This window comes from Dendropsophus ebraccatus, chromosome 9 (assembly GCF_027789765.1).
Source record: "Dendropsophus ebraccatus isolate aDenEbr1 chromosome 9, aDenEbr1.pat, whole genome shotgun sequence".
Taxonomy (NCBI): domain Eukaryota; kingdom Metazoa; phylum Chordata; class Amphibia; order Anura; family Hylidae; genus Dendropsophus; species Dendropsophus ebraccatus.
The window spans coordinates 16,382,285-16,400,897 of NC_091462.1; the positions used below are offsets into that span (position 1 = coordinate 16,382,285).

Sequence of the window (18,613 nt, forward strand, 5' to 3'; positions counted from 1 at the left end):
GAAAAAAAGCCTCTAATGTTGGGGTTATTGCTTTTCTTCGCCGTCAAATAACAGTTCGGTATAATAAAGCTCGTGAAACGAATCCCTGCTGGCAAATGAGTAACGCAAATATATAAATAGCAACTCTGACCTAAGCCAAATTTTTTATGGCACCAGACAACTGGATCAGAGAATCTACAAGTCAATGGGGGGGGGGAAGGTTCCCGGCATGTAGAGGTTAAGATTTGGGAAGAGTGGCCCAGGGGGAGAATCCGGTAGACCAGCATAGTCATATATTCCTGCTCGGTGTATATGGACTGTGGGAAGGCCTGTTTGGTCCAATACCACTGAATAGATGTCTTAGGGAAATTGATAAAAATGTTCCTTCTGGTCATGATAGTAAAATGTGGGAACACTCAGGGGTTCCGGCTTGCTGTTTTGTGGGGCCAGAGACCAGTTATAGTGGTCATGTTGACCCCTGTCAACCAGTGAAAGTGTCTACAATGGGCAGGTGAGCATCAGAACTAGAACATGGAGCAATGAAAGCAGACACCTAGTAAAGCATTTTCCATCAAGTGGACGGCCAGTTGAGTCTGTGTTACTTATATGGGGAAGAGATGGTACCCGGATGTATTATGGGAAAAAGACAAGATGGAGGGGGCAGTGTAATGGGCAATGTTCTGCTGGAAACCTTGTGCCTTGGCATCATGTGGATGCTACACACCAAGCACCCCCAACTGCCTAATGGCAGCGGCACACCCAAAATGGCAGCAGGATAATGCCCCGGGGGCCACAGTGCTGACATGGTTCAAAGAGGGACATGACAAAGAGATCACGTGGTGACTTGGCCTCTAGATTCTTCAGATCTCAATCCCATTGATTATCTGTGAGATGTGGTGGAGAAACAAGTCCCATCCATGGAGGCTGCACCTCACTCCGCACAGAATCTTAAAGGATCTGCTGCTGACATCTTAGATTGAGATACCATCGGACACATTTAGAGGTCTTAAATTATTTTTGCTTTGATGGATCAAGGCTATTTTGGTATTGAAAAGAGAAGTGTGGACAGCGCTCCATGGTGTGAAGTCTGATGGCAAATGTGCAAAAAAACAGGCGAGTAATTGGAGACTCTCACCTGTAATGGTTGTGCATATGGAAGGCACAACACTCAGTAACGCATGTGTGTGGACCGCAGCCACTCCCAGGAACCAAACCGGTAAGCAAATAGTCAGATCCTCCACTCCAAACCCTGGGTATATTCAGGCGCAGATCCAAGATAGGCAAGATAAAAGTAGATAGAACTATAAAAATTTATTAAAACAACGACACAACGCGTTTCGAAGTCGTGCTGACTTCTTTCTCAAGTGTCTTATACAAACTATATTCTGAGGTCCATAAAAAGGAGTCCCCATGCTCAGGAGGAGCTCTGGCACAGATGGTCTCTAATTACAGACACAAGAAACGCCCATCAGTAGGTGGACCATTGTATCTCTTGGTTAACATATACACAATACACACCAACAAAAATATATATATACATACATGTACACACATATATATATACATACATATACACATATACACATATACATACATGCACATACATGCAGAAATATAGAGTATACATAAAAGATCACATAAAAAAATAATGTATAAATATAAATGTATATTTGTATCTAATATTATAAAGATTAAGAAGTGGCCTATCTAGTATTTTCAATGGTCTCATTCAGTCCTTGTGGGGATAGAGTGGATAGTTTAAAGATCCAGTATGATTCGCGATTGATCAATTGTCGATATCTCCTCGGATGGTTTTCAGGGATCTGTTCTAGTATAATAAGTGTAATATCTGTAGGGTCACTTTTATGATAAATGGAAAAATGTTTGGATACACTATGCAGGAGGAATGCATTTTTTATATTAAATCTATGCTTATTCATGCGTGACCGCACTGTCTGAACAGTGCGGCCCACATATTGCAAACCACAACTACATTCTAGCAAACCACTTGTATACCAGTTGTATATTTGCTAGAATGTAGTTGTGGTTTGCAATATGTGGGCCGCACTGTTCAGACAGTGCGGTCACGCATGAATAAGCATAGATTTAATATAAAAAATGCATTCCTCCTGCATAGTGTATCCAAACATTTTTCCATTTATCATAAAAGTGACCCTACAGATATTACACTTATTATACTAGAACAGATCCCTGAAAACCATCCGAGGAGATATCGACAATTGATCAATCGCGAATCATACTGGATCTTTAAACTATCCACTCTATCCCCACAAGGACTGAATGAGACCATTGAAAATACTAGATAGGCCACTTCTTAATCTTTATAATATTAGATACAAATATACATTTATATTTATACATTATTTTTTTATGTGATCTTTTATGTATACTCTATATTTCTGCATGTATGTGCATGTATGTATATGTGTATATGTGTATATGTATGTATATATATATATGTGTGTACATGTATGTATATATATATATATTTTTGTTGGTGTGTATTGTGTATATGTTAACCAAGAGATACAATGGTCCACCTACTGATGGGCGTTTCTTGTGTCTGTAATTAGAGACCATCTGTGCCAGAGCTCCTCCTGAGCATGTGCACTCCTTTTTATGGACCTCAGAATATAGTTTGTATAAGACACTTGAGAAAGAAGTCAGCACGACTTCGAAACGCGTTGTGTCGTTGTTTTAATAAATTTTTATAGTTCTATCTACTTTTATCTTGCCTATCTTGGATCTGCGCCTGAATATACCCAGGGTTTGGACTGGTCATTTTGGTATTGAGGGACATTTATTGTTATGGCTATGTAGAGGTACTGTATGTAGAAAGGATAACACAAAGAGAACCAATAAGTTTTACGCCTCATGCACATGACCATATTATAGCATAGAATATCATTGGCTGTCAGCCGCACATCTCCCTGTGTAACAGATGATGTGCAGCTGACGGCCACATGGTCAATCCAGGGATCTTTGTGCAGTCCTGCTGGTCTGTCGCCTGAACCATGAAAAGCTTTGTAAGCAAGTGTTGATCTACATGATCTTGTTCAATTATTGAGCACGTTGGCCCATGTAATAGGTCCATTAGCCTCCAAACAGGATGAAATTCATGAGCTACAGTCAATGCCCCAAAGTTATGGTGCATTGATTGTATATGTTCACATCTGAATTAGCTGTGGCACAGGTCAGCATAATAGCAGAGCAATATGCCAACATATACAATGAACCCGAACATGATCCACTAGTGACTACATTTGGTATATACTGGTATTTTGTAGTATTCAAAAGCATGACTGATGGAAGTCCAAAAGCACAATGATCAGACCATCTTTACTGGGATTGGTTGGGCTCTTCCACAACCAGCAGAACAAACATCATGTTCTGTGAAAACTCTGTCCAATTTTGTTTACGGACCTTTACCTTTTCCGAATACATGTCTTAACGGAACACCCCTATATTAAGCCCTATAACTACTTTAACATTCCTAGCTCTTAGAACAAATCTACAATACCGGGAATAAACTTACTGCAGGAGTCTTCATCTGAGTTATCGCCGCAGTCATTCTGCCCATCACATCGCCAGTGATCGGGAATACAGTTCTTGTTTTTGCACTGGTACTCATGCGGGCTGCAAGTCTTCTTATCTGTAATTAAATGGAAAATTCAAGTAAATCATAATGATAAAAAATAATCATGAATAATAATAAAAAAAATCTTGCGTGAAGCCATAGTTACTGCAAGTTGCAACCTTAACTGCAGACACTGTTGCAATGTTCACGTTTGTGATCCTACTAGTGATGTGCTAAAATGTAAAGTTCAGTGTACATAGAAGGGGGTGGTATTGGGGGTGGATTTTGAAGTATAATATCAGTGAAGAGCAGTAATTACTATAAAATGTATGGCAGTATTGAGCACATAGGGGGATATTAATGAAGTCCGGCGTTTTTTTACCCCGGGCTTACAAATGTCCCCGCAGCTCCAGAGCTCAGGGGATTTATATAAAGGCACACTGCCTCTACATAAATCCTGTGTGCTGGCGTAGGTTTCAGTATAATTTTTCCGCTGGAAAGATGATAAATGCGGCGCATGCAGAGGTTGCGCCCCCTATTCGTGCTGCCACACCCCCTGTAACGCCCCCTCCCCACCCCACTGGCGAAGGTGGCCCAGATGGGGCTGATGTCCCCCATACTCTTCAGACATGTATTGTCTGAAGGAAATCAAGTAAACTATCTTAGAGTACCTATCCCGTTGGAAACACAGTCCAATCTGCAGACAGCATGTTCAAGAGCAGGAGGAGCTGAGCTGGTTGATATGCAGGTTTATAGAAAACGATTCAGTATAATTTCTCATTTATTTCTTTAAGCCTTTACTTATTCTATACCTAGGAGTCCAGTGGGTGGTTTTATTATGTAAGAAGTTACTGAATATGGCTGCCATTAAGACTCGGACCATCCGTTCGGCTCCTGGTGTCACTGAGCGTCACCAGTCAGCAGTTGGTATCTGGGCAGGACCTGGAACCTCAGCACCAATCACTCCTGGGGCTAGGACTCCAGGCTCCATAAGTATCCTCACTTGTCTCATGTTTCTTGCCTGCGATAGTGCCTAGTTCACCCTAGAGTTACTTGACTTAGCATTTTGGCTGTATTTGATTCCTGGTCACCTGACTTCTGCTGTTGACCCTTTGACTACCCCTTTGGACATGATTTTGTACTTCGCTGCTCGATTGGTTTTTGACTTGGACTTCTGACTCTCCCTACATTGTGTTGTGTTGCACTTAAGTGAGATCAGGGACTGCCGTCCAGTTGTCCATTGTTATTTAGAGCATCTGAGGCAAGTTGGCAGGGACAGCGGGCATGTGCCAGCTTCAGGGCTCACCTCTCCTTATGTTTTCCTGTCCCAATCCTAACAGCCGCTTACTGGGCTTCTAAGCTCAGATTAACTGTATTAGTAAATGTACTGAATTCTTTTACACCAAATATATAGATCAATCTGCTCAGCTCATATTGCTCTAAAACATGGTGCCTGAGAGTGGACTCCATTTTAATGAAACAGGTTCCCTTTAAATTAACCTTACCAAATAGCACTAGCCAACTGGAGCATCTTTCATTCCCTGATAGAGGGCTAACCATAGGAACCCAGAATAATAATTAAGGTCTATGTTACAACTGGAAATGGACTTGGATATGTTCTGTTAAATGGGTGGGTGGACGAGTGGTCACTCATTCATTTTATTAGTAAATCTAAAGTACTCCAGTTCTAAGTATACTCTGCGAGACTTGACATTCCTGTTCTGGACAGGGTCAGAAAACTCTTCTGAAGTCTTGAGTTTTCTTAATCAGTAAAGGATGACTATTTTCGGTTATCCTGGAACTGATGGAAACCAATGGCCAACCTGTCATCCAGTTTTCAATTATTTCCTCGGAAATACTTTCAGGAACTGATAGATTTTTACCATTTACCTTCTTGAATAAAATAATTTACTTTGAACATAAAACCGAAGAGTCTTTGTTTGTTCTCTAATTACCACCGTATTTTCATTTATTGGTTATGGCCGTTGATGGGCTTAATGAGTTGGACATGGCCTCCGCGCGGATGCTGAAAGCGATTCATCTAAGTAATTAACACAGCAAATCGCTGAGCGCTCCCTGTAATAGGAATGAAATGTACACAACACATATTCGGGAATTTATTGTACAACCACCCGGATAAATGTGTGTTTGTTTTTCTGGAATCTACTCGGCTGCGTGTTGTCTTATAGTTTATGATGTTCATTAAATGAGGAGCCACTAACTCTGGATATTAGAGAGTTCTTCTGGTTGGTAAATAATTTTTGCAAAGTAAGAAAAAAAAATCTCAGAGAATGAAATACCGAGCTCTTATAGACTCAGAAGCCAGCAGAGTATTACAAAACCTCGTACTATAATAACATTGTTTTTATTTATTTATTTATTTATTTACTGTTTTATGTTTGTAAATATTTTGAAAATAATGATATTAAGTAAAACAGAATTGTAAAGCTTCTCTCTACGACTCTGTCATAACAGTATGAATAGGAGAGGGGTCCCTGCTGATCCTAAGGGAGGACGGGCATATTAGTGTACTGAGGGATAAAAGACCATCCCCAGTGCACCAAATAAGTCATAAATTTAAACCATACATGTTAACCGCTCATGACTGCACAGTTTAGGGCTCATTTGGAGTTGGGGATTGTGAATGGTTAGACTTCTTTTTTTAAAGATCCCCAAGGATGTGCTTCTACATAGGTATTCAGAATGTGTTCCCAATTTGGTGGAAACCACATGCCCATTTTTCCCAGTACAGCCTTGGAAACTTCACGCGGCTATTAAGGAAGAAACAGGGTGTGGTTTCCATCATGGTTTGAAGGTTACCTGTCTTTAAGCTTTCTCACATGGTTGGCATTCACTTGCTCCTGACACCTGAAGTTCGGGTGATTATGGATATGACTATGCTGTGTCAGTTCCATGCACAAACCCTATTCTGAACCAAAAGGGCTTGTGCACAGATCTTGTTGCCTTTGCTCCTTAGTTCAGTACTGCTCAGCCTTGGCTAGGGTTCTCCTGCTGTTTATGTCAGGGTTAGTTCTGGTACACTATGGTTTTTATTGGAATATTTTTAGGCACAGTGAGGATCGGTGGAGTCTGGTGCTAGGGTCTTTGTTTCGGGAAAGATCTAAGGGAAAGATTTAGGGAAAGCTTGTTAGGGCCTTACTACACCCACAGGTTTATCTGACAGATTCTTGAAGCCAAAGCCAGGAATAAATTTGAAAAGAGGAGCAGTGATGAGCGAACACGTTAGTAAATGTTCATATGTTCATACAAACATGGCGCTAATGCATGCCTATGCATAATTTACGCAACTGCGTGACTTCTACTGTATGTTTATTATTTGTTCGTGAATGTTTGGTGAACACAAACTGATCACCATGTTCGTGTTCGGGATCGGAACAGAACATCGGGATGTTCGCTCATCACTAAAGAGAAGAAATCTCAGTCTTTCCTTTATGACCTGTTCTCTGTTTATAGTCTGTTCCCGGTTTTGGCTTCAATGATCTGTCAGATAAATCTATGTGTGTAATAGGGCCTTTAGGTTGAGTTTCTGATCATTATTGATCTGCTTTCATTCCCAACCTTCATCTTTATCATTTGCCATTATCTGTCCCCCATTACCACAGTTTGGCTTCTGTCTTCAGTCAGCTCCTATTCTTCTTATTCATTACCTGCTTGCATTGATACATGCTTCCATGTACAGTACTTGTTCTTGTTACTGTCTGGCTGGTACACAGTTCATCCCAATTGTAATTCCTAAAGGTTTATAAATACCGAGGACCACCATTAGGAAGAGGGAATAGTGACCCGTCTAGTGCCCAGTGCTTCTGTCTTTTGACCATCCAATGTCACCATATCCCATCTACTGTATATAAGCCTCATGAACATAAGTAGCCACTAGTATAATTCTTATTTAGCTGCATATTATCTCCTCCAACACCTGGAAGTGTATGGCGACTCTACATGGATGTGTTTACTGCAGTGGAATAAGGGTATAATTCACTAATTTGTCTTTGTGCTGTTCACGTATGACGACTACATTACTGTAACTGTAATGAACAATGTTCCGATGATACAACTTAGCATCTAATTACCCTGTGTATAAATAAATACACATGTAAAGCCCATGTAGAGCGTTGTGATCCGTGCGGAGAAGAAATGTGCCTCAGGCTGCGCACTTAACGCTAATTGAGGGAATCGTGATCATCTTCCGCCACAATTGTTCTTTTGATGCTGCAGGTATCAATATCTGATTCGTTTTCTCCATTAGTAAGATATGGAAGTGACAAGAGATTACATTTGTCTTCGATATAATGGGATACAAAGGTTAATTTACTGCGCAGCTCTTAATTACCAGCTCGGACCTTTGACTCTCTTCTAATTGTGGAGCGAGAAGATGCATTCAGCAAAAGTAATGAATTACACTTACCGGGGATTTTTTTTCACAGTAGGTAGCTAATTGCTTTAACCAGTTTCACAAAGTGCAGAAAACTAGTCGCTGCTGAGCCTGGAATAGCGGCTTACAGAGACAGATAGACAATGCATATTTATAAGGCTAGGCACCGAATCTTTGATCAATCTGTTCCTAGTCTCTGTATTAGTTGCAGGAAGTCTCTAGTCTACGGGGCACTATCGGGTTATCAGCCACTTATATAACGTCTAAGCAATTCATAGGCGAGTTGCCGGAAAATGCAAAATATCAATTCCAGAAAGTAAAATCTGCATAAAATAATCAAAAAAGCAAAAGACTGATAGGTTGACTAAATTACATGCTCATTTGATCAGTGACAGTAATATAAATCCCAGCTATATGCTCCTAGCTCATCCCTGTATACAGGCATTCTTGTATTGTGTTCTAAATAGACAGAAGGGAAAAAGACGCTGTTGTCTTATCTCAAGGATTAGGCAGGTAAAATCCAACATGCCTGATCTTTTTATTCCCCAAAATATACAATCAGAGAGTCAACTGGTCATGCCAAATGGGTGGGTTCAGACAGCACTTATCTAATGTTTACGGCTAACTTAAAGGGGAAATATCAGCAGGTTACACGTTTTAGTGAAATATCATTATCATATTCCATATGCAAATAAGGCAGTTTGGTGCACTGGGGATGGGACTCCTACCCAAGTGCACAAATCTGCCCCACCAGCCCGCCCCTTCTAATCAATATCAGGCAGCTCTGACACTCATGACTGCAGAGCTCATGACCTAATGAATATTCATTCTGACAGAATGGTTTCCATGGCGGATTGGTGCACTGAGGACAGTGGTCTTGCCCCAATAATGGGATGAGGATTAGCATGATTACGGTCAGGGGGAGAGTATTAGGCATTCATGCCCTCAATGTAAAATATTCAAAACCCTGTTTAATCATGTCTATCACCTAAAATACATTTTTATTATTAAAGTAGAAGTCCCATGAAAGGGAAAAAAACTGCAGGGAGGCTGGTGGGGGTAGAAAAATAACAAAGACCTGAACTCACCCGTCCTCGTGCCATAAATGTGCCGCGCTTGGGTCCGGTTTTCAGCAGCCGGCTGTCAGCTTCAGCTGGAAACCAGGTATGTCACATACCCAGCTTCACCAGTTGAAACATCACAGCCTGGCTGAACGATCGTCCACCTGGCCACTCAGTGACTGGGACAGTGTCCCAGTCCACTCACTGATTGGCTGGGTGGACAATCACTCAGCTGGGGTTGTGACATTGCAGCTAACAGAGCTGCAAGTCACTGGCTGATGATAATAATAATAATAATAATAATAATAATAATAATAATAATAAACAGAAGGGGGAACAAGTTTAGGGAATGTTATAAGCGAGCCTGAAGAGATGAGACTTCAGGGCACGCTTGAAACTGTGAGTGTTGGGAAAGAGCCTGAGGTCTTTGGGTAGGGAGTTCCAGAGAACTGGTGCAGCACTAGAGAAGTCTTGGAGGCGGGAATGAGAGGTTCTGATTATCGAAGATGTAAGTGTAAGATCATTAGCAGAGCGTAGAGCATGGATAGGATGATAGGTGGAGATGAGGGAGGAGATGTATGGAGGGGCAGAGTTGTGGAGAACTTTATGGGTGAGGGTGAGGAGTTTAAAGTGAATTCTGGACTTAATGGGTAACCAGTGCAGTGACTGGCACAGAGGGGAGACGTCAGTGTAACGGCTGGAGAGGAAGATTAGTCTGGCTGCTGCGTTAAGGATAGACTGGAGAGGGGAGAGCTTAGAGAAAGGAAAACCGAATAGCAGGGAGTTACAATAGTCAAGTCGGGAATGAATCAGGGCGACAGTCAGAGTGGTGTCAGTGGTGAGAAATGGGCAGATTCTGGAGATGTTTTTAAGATGTAGATGACAGGAGTGTGCAAGGGCTTGGATATAGGGAGTGAAGGATAGATTAGAGTCTAGCATAACCCCCAGATATCAAGCTTGATGCTCAGGAGTTATGCTAGTACCACAGACTGAGAGGGAGATGTCAGGTTTGGGTTGGTGAGGGCGGGAATACAAGAAGTTTAGTTTTAGAAAGGTTGAGTTTTAGAAATAGAGAGGTCACAGTGTTAGAGAGAGCGGATAGACAGTCAAGTATTTTGCAGGGGGGATGTCATGGGAAGAAGTATATAGCTGGGTGTCATCAGCATAAAGATGGTATTGAAGACCAAATCTGCTGATGGTCTGTCCGATGGGGGCTGTATAGAGGGAGAAGAGGAGGGAACCCAGACCCAAGCTGAAATGAACGGGACCCAGGACCAGCACATCAGAGGCACAGGGACAGATCAGTTCAGTTCCTTATTATTTTCCTGCCCCCACCAGCCTGCCTGCAGTTTTTGTCCTTCCATGGAACTTCTCCTTTAAAGTTATGTTCACACCCATGTGAATATTAACTGAATTATCAGACAAATTATAAACATGTATCTCAGGAATAGGAGGGTGCTATCGGCTTAGCACTTGTCTCACCATCTTTCTGCTCTCCCAGTCTAACTGCAGGAGACGGGCTCTATTAACTTATTATTTAATCCACCTTCTACATCGAAATAGAGAGACCAGTGATTCGGGAAGACAAACAGTAAGCCCTATGAGCTCTCCTGGCTCATTCTAGTAATTTGTAGGATCTGGACAACCGGACCACAATCTACCATTATTTGGCCAACTTGTTTGGTAAGTTTAACCAATTTCTAATGTGATTGCATAGTGTTGCTCACTTTTCATTAACCACAGCCTAAAAAATGAACAATACTACAAAAATATTAATTAACGTGTCCCGCAGTTTGACACAACTGAAAACTGAGAAGGGCTGAGCGTGGAATCAAAGGCTTTATAGACAAAGGGTCCTTGTCTGCCGTTCATGTACCCGCAAGACACATGCTCGATGGTTGATGCTCACCACAGTTGGCTTCATCGGATCCATCCGCACAGTCGGCATCTTCATCACACACCCAGAGTTTAGATATACAATGCTTTGTAGTTTTACATTGGAAGTGGTCAGGGGAGCAGCTGTTTTCAGCTACAGGGGGGAAAAAATAGAGAAAGTTGAATTCATCCATTTTAATAACTGAACATTTTAATATAGAACAGATATTCCGGAGATTCGTATGCAGCGAGTGTTAAGGTAAAAAATTCCATTAAGCATACACTGAAATATGGATTGTTCTCACTGTATATCTCGAGTAGGTGGGAAAACTCGGCAGCTTTACATGTATCTGGGTAAGATTAGGACTTTAAATAATTTATAGATTTCCTTTCTAGTGTGTAGGCTTATGCGAGGATTGTAATAAATTGAAGCAAGCTTAGAAAGGGTTTAAGGCAAACCTTGTGCCTACATACGGTGGAGGAGGACGTTTGGAGGACTGAATCTTTCTGGATAGCAACTTATGCTTTCCGTCTTTTCTAGTGCAACTATATGTGAATAAAAAATAGGTTTGTTTCTTTTTTTGTTACTTAAAATCTCTAGTATATAAAAAGATTGGTGTTGTTTGAGCATGCTCGGTTGGGTGCTAAGTTGAGCTCGATGTTTGACCAAACACCTTGTCAATTGATGGCATACTGCCAGAGTTCTAATCTGTCTTGCAGTAATGTATTGCTTTTTTTCATTCTAATTTTTGTATGTTTCATTTACATGTCTCTTCAAGGGATGAAACATGCAAAAATTAGAATGAAATAGGTGGAGTAGGCACCCTTCACTTTGCCAATCAGGGGGCACTCTAGTTATCTGTCTACTATATTACTATATAACATCTAGCTAATCTAAATAGCCATATTTAAAGGTATCCACATAAAAAGGAATAAACACCTAACACTACCACCAAATGCAGGGGAGGTCTCTACCCGGTATATGAAGAGTTAATAGTTCAGGAAGCAATCTTGGTGCTCAGCGGCATAAGACATATACACATAATACACATAAATCTATATAGAAGGGTAGAACGATAAACTCAATGGTCTATAGTATCTTCTTGTTTATTCAATATTCATACTGAAACAGAATGATCAGTTTGCAGTTTGTGAAGCTTGGTTTGCTCACATCTAGTAGTGGACATCATCTTTATAGCCTAGTTATATAGATGCAGTCTAAGGACTGTCAAGGGGATGTTCACTATGAACCTGAGCCCTGTTGAGGACTAAGCAACAGTGGCATACCTTCATGGTTGCAGTCTATGGATTATTAGGGGATGGTGCCCATTACAGCATAAATCTGAGCATCCTTTTGATTGTGGTTGTGACCATCACCTTGACTACCTAGTAACCTAACGGTCAGGGGCGGATTAACTTTACCATAGGCCCCGGGCTGTTCACCAAGCCTGGGCCCCCCACCCCATTGAAACTATAGCAGCACTAGCATGGTGTTCATAGTACAGGACAGATAATGTCATGATGTCCTGATTTGTGCAAGGTTGTGGTAAAAAAGCATACATTTTTTGGCAAATCATGGCAGAACTGAAGCCAGGAGACAATACTCCACTGAAGTCTTTTTGGGTGGCCATGGGCCCCCCAGGAGCTCAGGGCTCCGGGCTACCACCCGAAACTGACCTATTATAATCCAGTCTATAGACTGTCAAGGAGGTGGTCATGATGAACTTGATCACATGCCCTGCTGAGGACTAAGCAGAGGTGACCACTGACTTGACAGTCTACCTACAGTATATAGTTGCAGTCTATGGATTGTCAAGAGGGTGAACACTGGTAACTAGAGATGAGTGAATTTTCAGTAGGAACGAATCGTTTTGTTCCTATCTGCATTCTGCATATCAGGCTGTGTGCTTTAAAGTCTGCTCCGCTCTGGGTGTTTCTGGGTGCTGGGAAAAGATGAATCCAGTTCTGGAAAACTGCAAAAAGTTTCCTATGAATGGATCGATCTTTCTGCAGCACCCAGGGAGGATCGGCACGGAGTGGAGCAGATTTCAAAGCCCACAGCCTGATAAGCTGAATGCAGATAGGAACAAAGTGATTAGTTCCTACTGCAAATTCACTCATCCCTACTGGTAGCCATTACTCTCAAGTAGGGCAATTAGATGTAAATTATTTTAGTAACGGTACTTGGCTTAGGACTGATGAAAAATACTCATGAACTCCTATTGAACGAAAAGTCTCTCCCCCATTGCTACCTTATAGAAATATCGAGCTTTCACAAAGATTCCGTCATACAACTCCCATTGATTTATAGCTCGGGGAAGTTGACTGATATCACAAGAGGAAACAAACAATCCAATTTAGTTATTTAATTTTGCCTGTTACTTCCGCACATTTGCATAATGATCACGGTTAACTTACGGCAATCAATCTCGTCTTCTTCATCTCCGCAGTCGTTCTGCCCGTTGCACCGCAGATTTATGGGGATGCATTTCTGTTTCTTGGTGCATTTGAATTGACCCGATAGACAGGCGTAGGTGTCTGAGAGGAAAAAAAGGGAATAACAAAATCATAAGTAACTTTTTCTCCTGAAACTAAATCCGAGGAGCCGCGGCAATCGTCGCGCGCCTCTTTCATGCAGCTCGCTTTGCATAATCACCTACCACAGTTGAGTTCATCGGAATTGTCCCCACAATCGTTTTCTCCATCGCAGATAAAAGCCGGGAGGGCGCAAAGTCCACTGCCGCATTGAAACCTCCCCGGCTGGCACTTGAATTCAGCTGTAAAAATAGAAAATGTATTCTAATTTATGAGGGAAGGCAGGATTGCAATCACTTTTATGTACTAGTAGGACAGGAAAGGGGCTCTTGTACATCAGTCAAGTCATATAATCATTGACAGAACTGTTGGATAAATAAAAAGGAACCTTTATTCTGCATTAGATCAGAATGATGAGAAATATATCAAGGATACAGAGGCTCGTTTTTTGAGAAATGATATACGGGGGTAAAAATGGCTGTAACCGCAGCGAAAACATGGCTGCAGATGAAAAACGAGTAGAATCGGCAGCTGAGAGTTGAAGTGGGAAATTTGTAAGTTATTCACATTACTGATTCTAATGATGACCAATGATTAGGGGGCCTGAGGGTCAGCATGCAATGCATCTGGAAAGTTCCACTCAAGCATAACATTTGATATGTTGCTGCCCATGGTGAGACAAACAATTCCTTCTATACTTGTTATTATCTAATCAGTTTTCTTCTCCAAGTTCTCAACTGCTGCTTTCTGCTGAAGATACAAAAAACTGTGTGTGAGCTTTTTTCTTTGTCTCCCCCTCCTCTCCCCTCCCTTCTGAGACAGATGATGTAAACAACTCCCTGGCAGGCTGTATCTGCAACTTTGTAGCTTCTTTGTAATGCTGGGAGGGTTAATCTAAAGTCAAGTTGCTAAGAAAGTCACTGTGATGATGCCTCCCGGCATTACATAGTTTCTGCAAAGTTGCTTACATGAGCCACCTTGGAAGGGAGGAGAGAAAAGGGGGAGATGAAATCCTCACACACAGATTTGTGTCTTCAACAGAAAGCAGCAGCTCAAAACTGGGGGAAGGAGACTGAATAGATAAGTATGGAAGTTGTTAAGTTGTGGGTTGTGTTATGACACCGCCCCCCCCCCCCTCCCCCCCATCAAAAACACAGCTCAATTTGCATAATCACCTACCACAGTTGAATAGCAGCCACAGAAAAGTGACATGTCAGTTTCTTGTGGTGCCGCTTGGGATGTATACACTCCGGCCCGGGATTCCTTAAAAGGCAGCACTACGCAAGTTCCGTAGGAATCACGGCCATTGTTGTAACGGCCATGATTACTTCAGAACTTGCATAGTGGGAATATGGCCTAATACAGGATGTAACTCAGGATCAGTACAGGATAAGTAATGTAATGTATGTACACAGTGACCCCACCAGCAGAATAGTGAGTGCAGCTCTGGAGTATAATACAGGATGTAACTCAGGATCAGTTCAGGATAAGTAATGCAATGTATGTACACAGTGACCCCACCAGCAGAATAGTGAGTGCAGCGCTGGAGTACAATGAAGGATATAACTCAGGATCAGTACAGGAAAAGTAATATAATGTATGTACACAATGACCCCACCAGCAGAATAGTGAGTGGAGCTCTGGAGAATAATGCAGGATGTAACTCAGGATAAGTACAGGATCAGTAATGTAATGTATGTACACAGTGACCCCACCAGCAGAATAGTAAATACAGCTCTGGAGAATAATACAGAATGTAACTCAGGATTAGTACAGGATAAGTAATGTAATGTATGTACACAGTGACCCCACCAGCAGAATAGTGAGTGCAGCTCTGGAGTTTAATACAGGATGTAACTCAGGATCAGTACAGGATCAGTAATGTAATGTATGTACACAGTGACCTCACCAGCAGAATAGTAAATACAGCTCTGGAGAATAATACAGAATGTAACTCAGGATTAGTACAGGATAAGTAATGTAATGTATGTACACAGTGACCCCACCAGCAGAATAGTGAGTGCAGAGCTGGAGTACAATGAAGGATATAACTCAGGATCAGTACAGGAAAAGTAATATAATGTATGTACACAATGACCCCACCAGCAGAATAGTGAGTGCAGCTCTGGAGTACAATGAAGGATATAATTTAGGATCAGTACAGGAAAAGTAATATAATGTATGTATAAAGTGATCCCATCATAATACTGAGAGCAGCTCTGGAGTATAATACATGCTGTAACTTATAATCAGTACAAGATACATAAAGTAATGTTTTCACAAAGTTTTAATGAACGGTACATTAATTATGTATGTGGTTTGTAAAAAAAGAAAAAGAAATGAACAATCCCTTTAAGAATAATCAAACAGCTGCAAGACAATGAAAAACGAGGCTTTGTGAATTAAACAATGCATTTGTTTTACAATAATAAAAGAACATCCTGCAGACACGTCAACATGCACGTCTTACATTCATTATGTCAATCCCAATTCTTGATGTCTGCCAACAGCAGAGCGGAGTTGCTTAATATGCTAGGTAATTAACCAAAGCGTCCTATATTTTATGTGCAAATCCTGTTCCTGTTTAATTTTGATGCCGGTTCTCTAGCAGGTAGTGAAGTGTGAAGTTGTTTTGCATTCGGAACTTTTTTGCACATTTTAAAGAACCTGGAACTGTAGCAGGAGGTGCTAATTAGTTCAAGAGCGTGAGCGCTATACATGTGCGGAATGATGTAACAGGGCGAGCCATAATTATTCACAGCCTCTGAATTATAGATAGATTTATATAGTTTTACCTCAAAGAATAACAAAAATAATGCATTATGTTCTTATATTACGGAGAGAAGCATCGAGCAAACTTTTGACCAATCAACAGAGGCCGAGCATAAAGCTGGATTCTGATTAATACAGATGAGACGACCATGATTTGGCTTTTCAGGCTGCTGTATAATAGGCAAAATGACAGGTCTATTGTCTACTAACTATATGTGAGGGTGGTTTTGTTTTGCATGTGGCAGCTTGTGGCCTAAATATCTGAGCACATGGCAAAGATGCATGGCCCAAATCGGGCCGTTTAGGCCGATTATTTGATCTGTGTAATAGAAACAACGATCAGTCGATGAAACGATCATTGGCTGATCGTTGGTTTAGGTTTGGACCTCAAATCGTCAGGCGCCGATTGCGCATCTCTAAATGTAATAGCAATGTGCGGCTGATGACTGGCCAAACACCTGACACCTTTCCTCTCCCCGCTCCTGGTCTTCTCTCCTGTGCTTCACAGCTTCCCGGTAAGATGTCAGATGTCTGGGTAAGGGCTGCATGGGCATCGCTAATGATGTCCATGCAGCCCTTACTGCCTGATTATCGGGCCGTCTAATAGGTACAGTAAACGAGTGTCAGTGTAGCAGATCGGTGCCTCGTTTACTAAAAATATCAAGTCCACACAGTAGATATGATGAATGTAAAGGCCTGAAACATGATTAATCAAGCTGAGTAAAGGCGCAGTAAAGAGCAATTGACACAGACATTGGAGTTTGTTGTCAGTGCCTGCCTTTAGACTCAATTTCAGATTTTTTAATGTGGCTTTAAATATTCTAAGCTATAGCCCAGTTGATGGAGTTTGTAGTTGTCAATGACGGTTTGTTGGGAAAAACACCACATATAGCAATAGATCTAGTCTGTAGAAACTGTAGGTATGGGTAGTGGTGGATAGGTGGGTGTTTGGGTGGTTGATGGTGGTGGTTTGTTGGAAAAGTGGGCATACAGTATAATAGGTTTGGCATGTAAGATAGAAACTAGAGATGAGTGAACCTGGAGAATGCTCAGGTTCATCCAAACCCAAGCGTTCAGCATTTGATTGGCTGCTGAAGTTGGATAAAGCCCTAAGGCTATGTGGAAAATATGGATATCCAGCTGTATCCATGTTTTCCAGACAACCTTAGAGCTTTATCCAAGTTCAGCAACCCCCGCTAATCAAATGTCGAACGTTCGGGTTCGGATGAACCTGAGCATGCTCCAGGTTCACTCATCTCTTATAGAAACCCTAAGGCTGGGTTCACACTACGTATATTTCAGTCAGTATTGTGGTCCTCATATTGCAACCAAAACCAGGAGTGGATTGAAAACACAGAAAGGATCTGTTCACACAATGGTGAAATTAGTGGATGGCCGCCATATAACAGTAAATAACGGCCATTATTTCAATATAACAGCCGTTGTTCTAAAATAACAGCAAATATTTGCCATTAAATGGTGGCCATCCACTCAATTTCATCATTGTGTGAACAGATCCTTTCTGTGTTTTCAATCCACTCCTGGTTTTGGTTGCAATATGAGGACCAAAATACTGACTGAAATATACGTAGTGTGAACCCAGCTTAAAAGTGTAAAAAAAAAAAAAATATTCCCAATTTGATTGAGGATAATGAGGCAATATCAATAGGTGATAAGGAAACATTGGCGAATCTGGGGCTGTGAAGGGCAGTCATGGCTTGGTGGGTAAGAAAACCAATAATTTGACTGCATTGTAAGGTAGAAACCCTTTGACTTATGACTTATATGACTATGAATTATATTCATAAGTTACTTCAAGAACACCATCTTATTTTTATTATTCCATCTTAGGGAGTCTGGGAAAACATGGACACAGCGTATGGCTCAAATTTGCTCAACTCTAATGCTTACTATGAGTGGGGAATAACAGCAGCTAGGCTTGAAGGTAGGTAGGCAGTGGTGGCTGTGTTTTGGTGGGAAATTGACCCAATAATGGAGGACTCAGTTTCTCAGATTGCAACCCTTAATGGCTTCATGATAATACTGAGCCAAGAAGAACAGAGAACAAGTTGGTAAGCAATTAGGTGTTGTTGGGCTTATAAGGAATAACAGTGTTTTGGTGCGAAAGCGACCCAGAGTAGAACTGCTCTATAGGATAGAAATCCTTTATATGGTCCAAAGTGTCATGAAGAACAGCTATAACTATTAAGGATTCCATTCCAAGAACAATGAGCTCAGGAACCCCCAAGCTGTGACACAACTTATTAAGAACCTATATATTAAAAAGTATACTCACGGCATTCGGGAGGCTCATCGGATCCATCACCACAGTCGTCTACTGTGTCACATTTCCACCAGAATGGAATACATTTATCTGTATTGCAGCGGAACTGAAAGAAA

At 41.4% G+C, this 18,613-nt stretch overlaps 1 protein-coding gene across 1 annotated transcript in view; it reads right to left on the bottom strand.

Annotated features, from left to right (window-relative positions):
• The window catches only part of LRP1B (LDL receptor related protein 1B), a 631,601-nt gene that overhangs the window by 104,535 nt on the left and 508,453 nt on the right, over positions 1 to 18,613 (bottom strand). The window contains exons 61-65 of the mRNA XM_069982660.1: positions 18,510 to 18,603; positions 13,567 to 13,683; positions 13,325 to 13,444; positions 10,941 to 11,060; positions 3,536 to 3,652 (exon numbers count right to left, since the gene is read on the bottom strand). Coding sequence (XP_069838761.1) covers positions 3,536 to 3,652; positions 10,941 to 11,060; positions 13,325 to 13,444; positions 13,567 to 13,683; positions 18,510 to 18,603 — 568 coding nt within the window. The remainder of the gene's footprint in view (positions 1 to 3,535; positions 3,653 to 10,940; positions 11,061 to 13,324; positions 13,445 to 13,566; positions 13,684 to 18,509; positions 18,604 to 18,613) is intronic.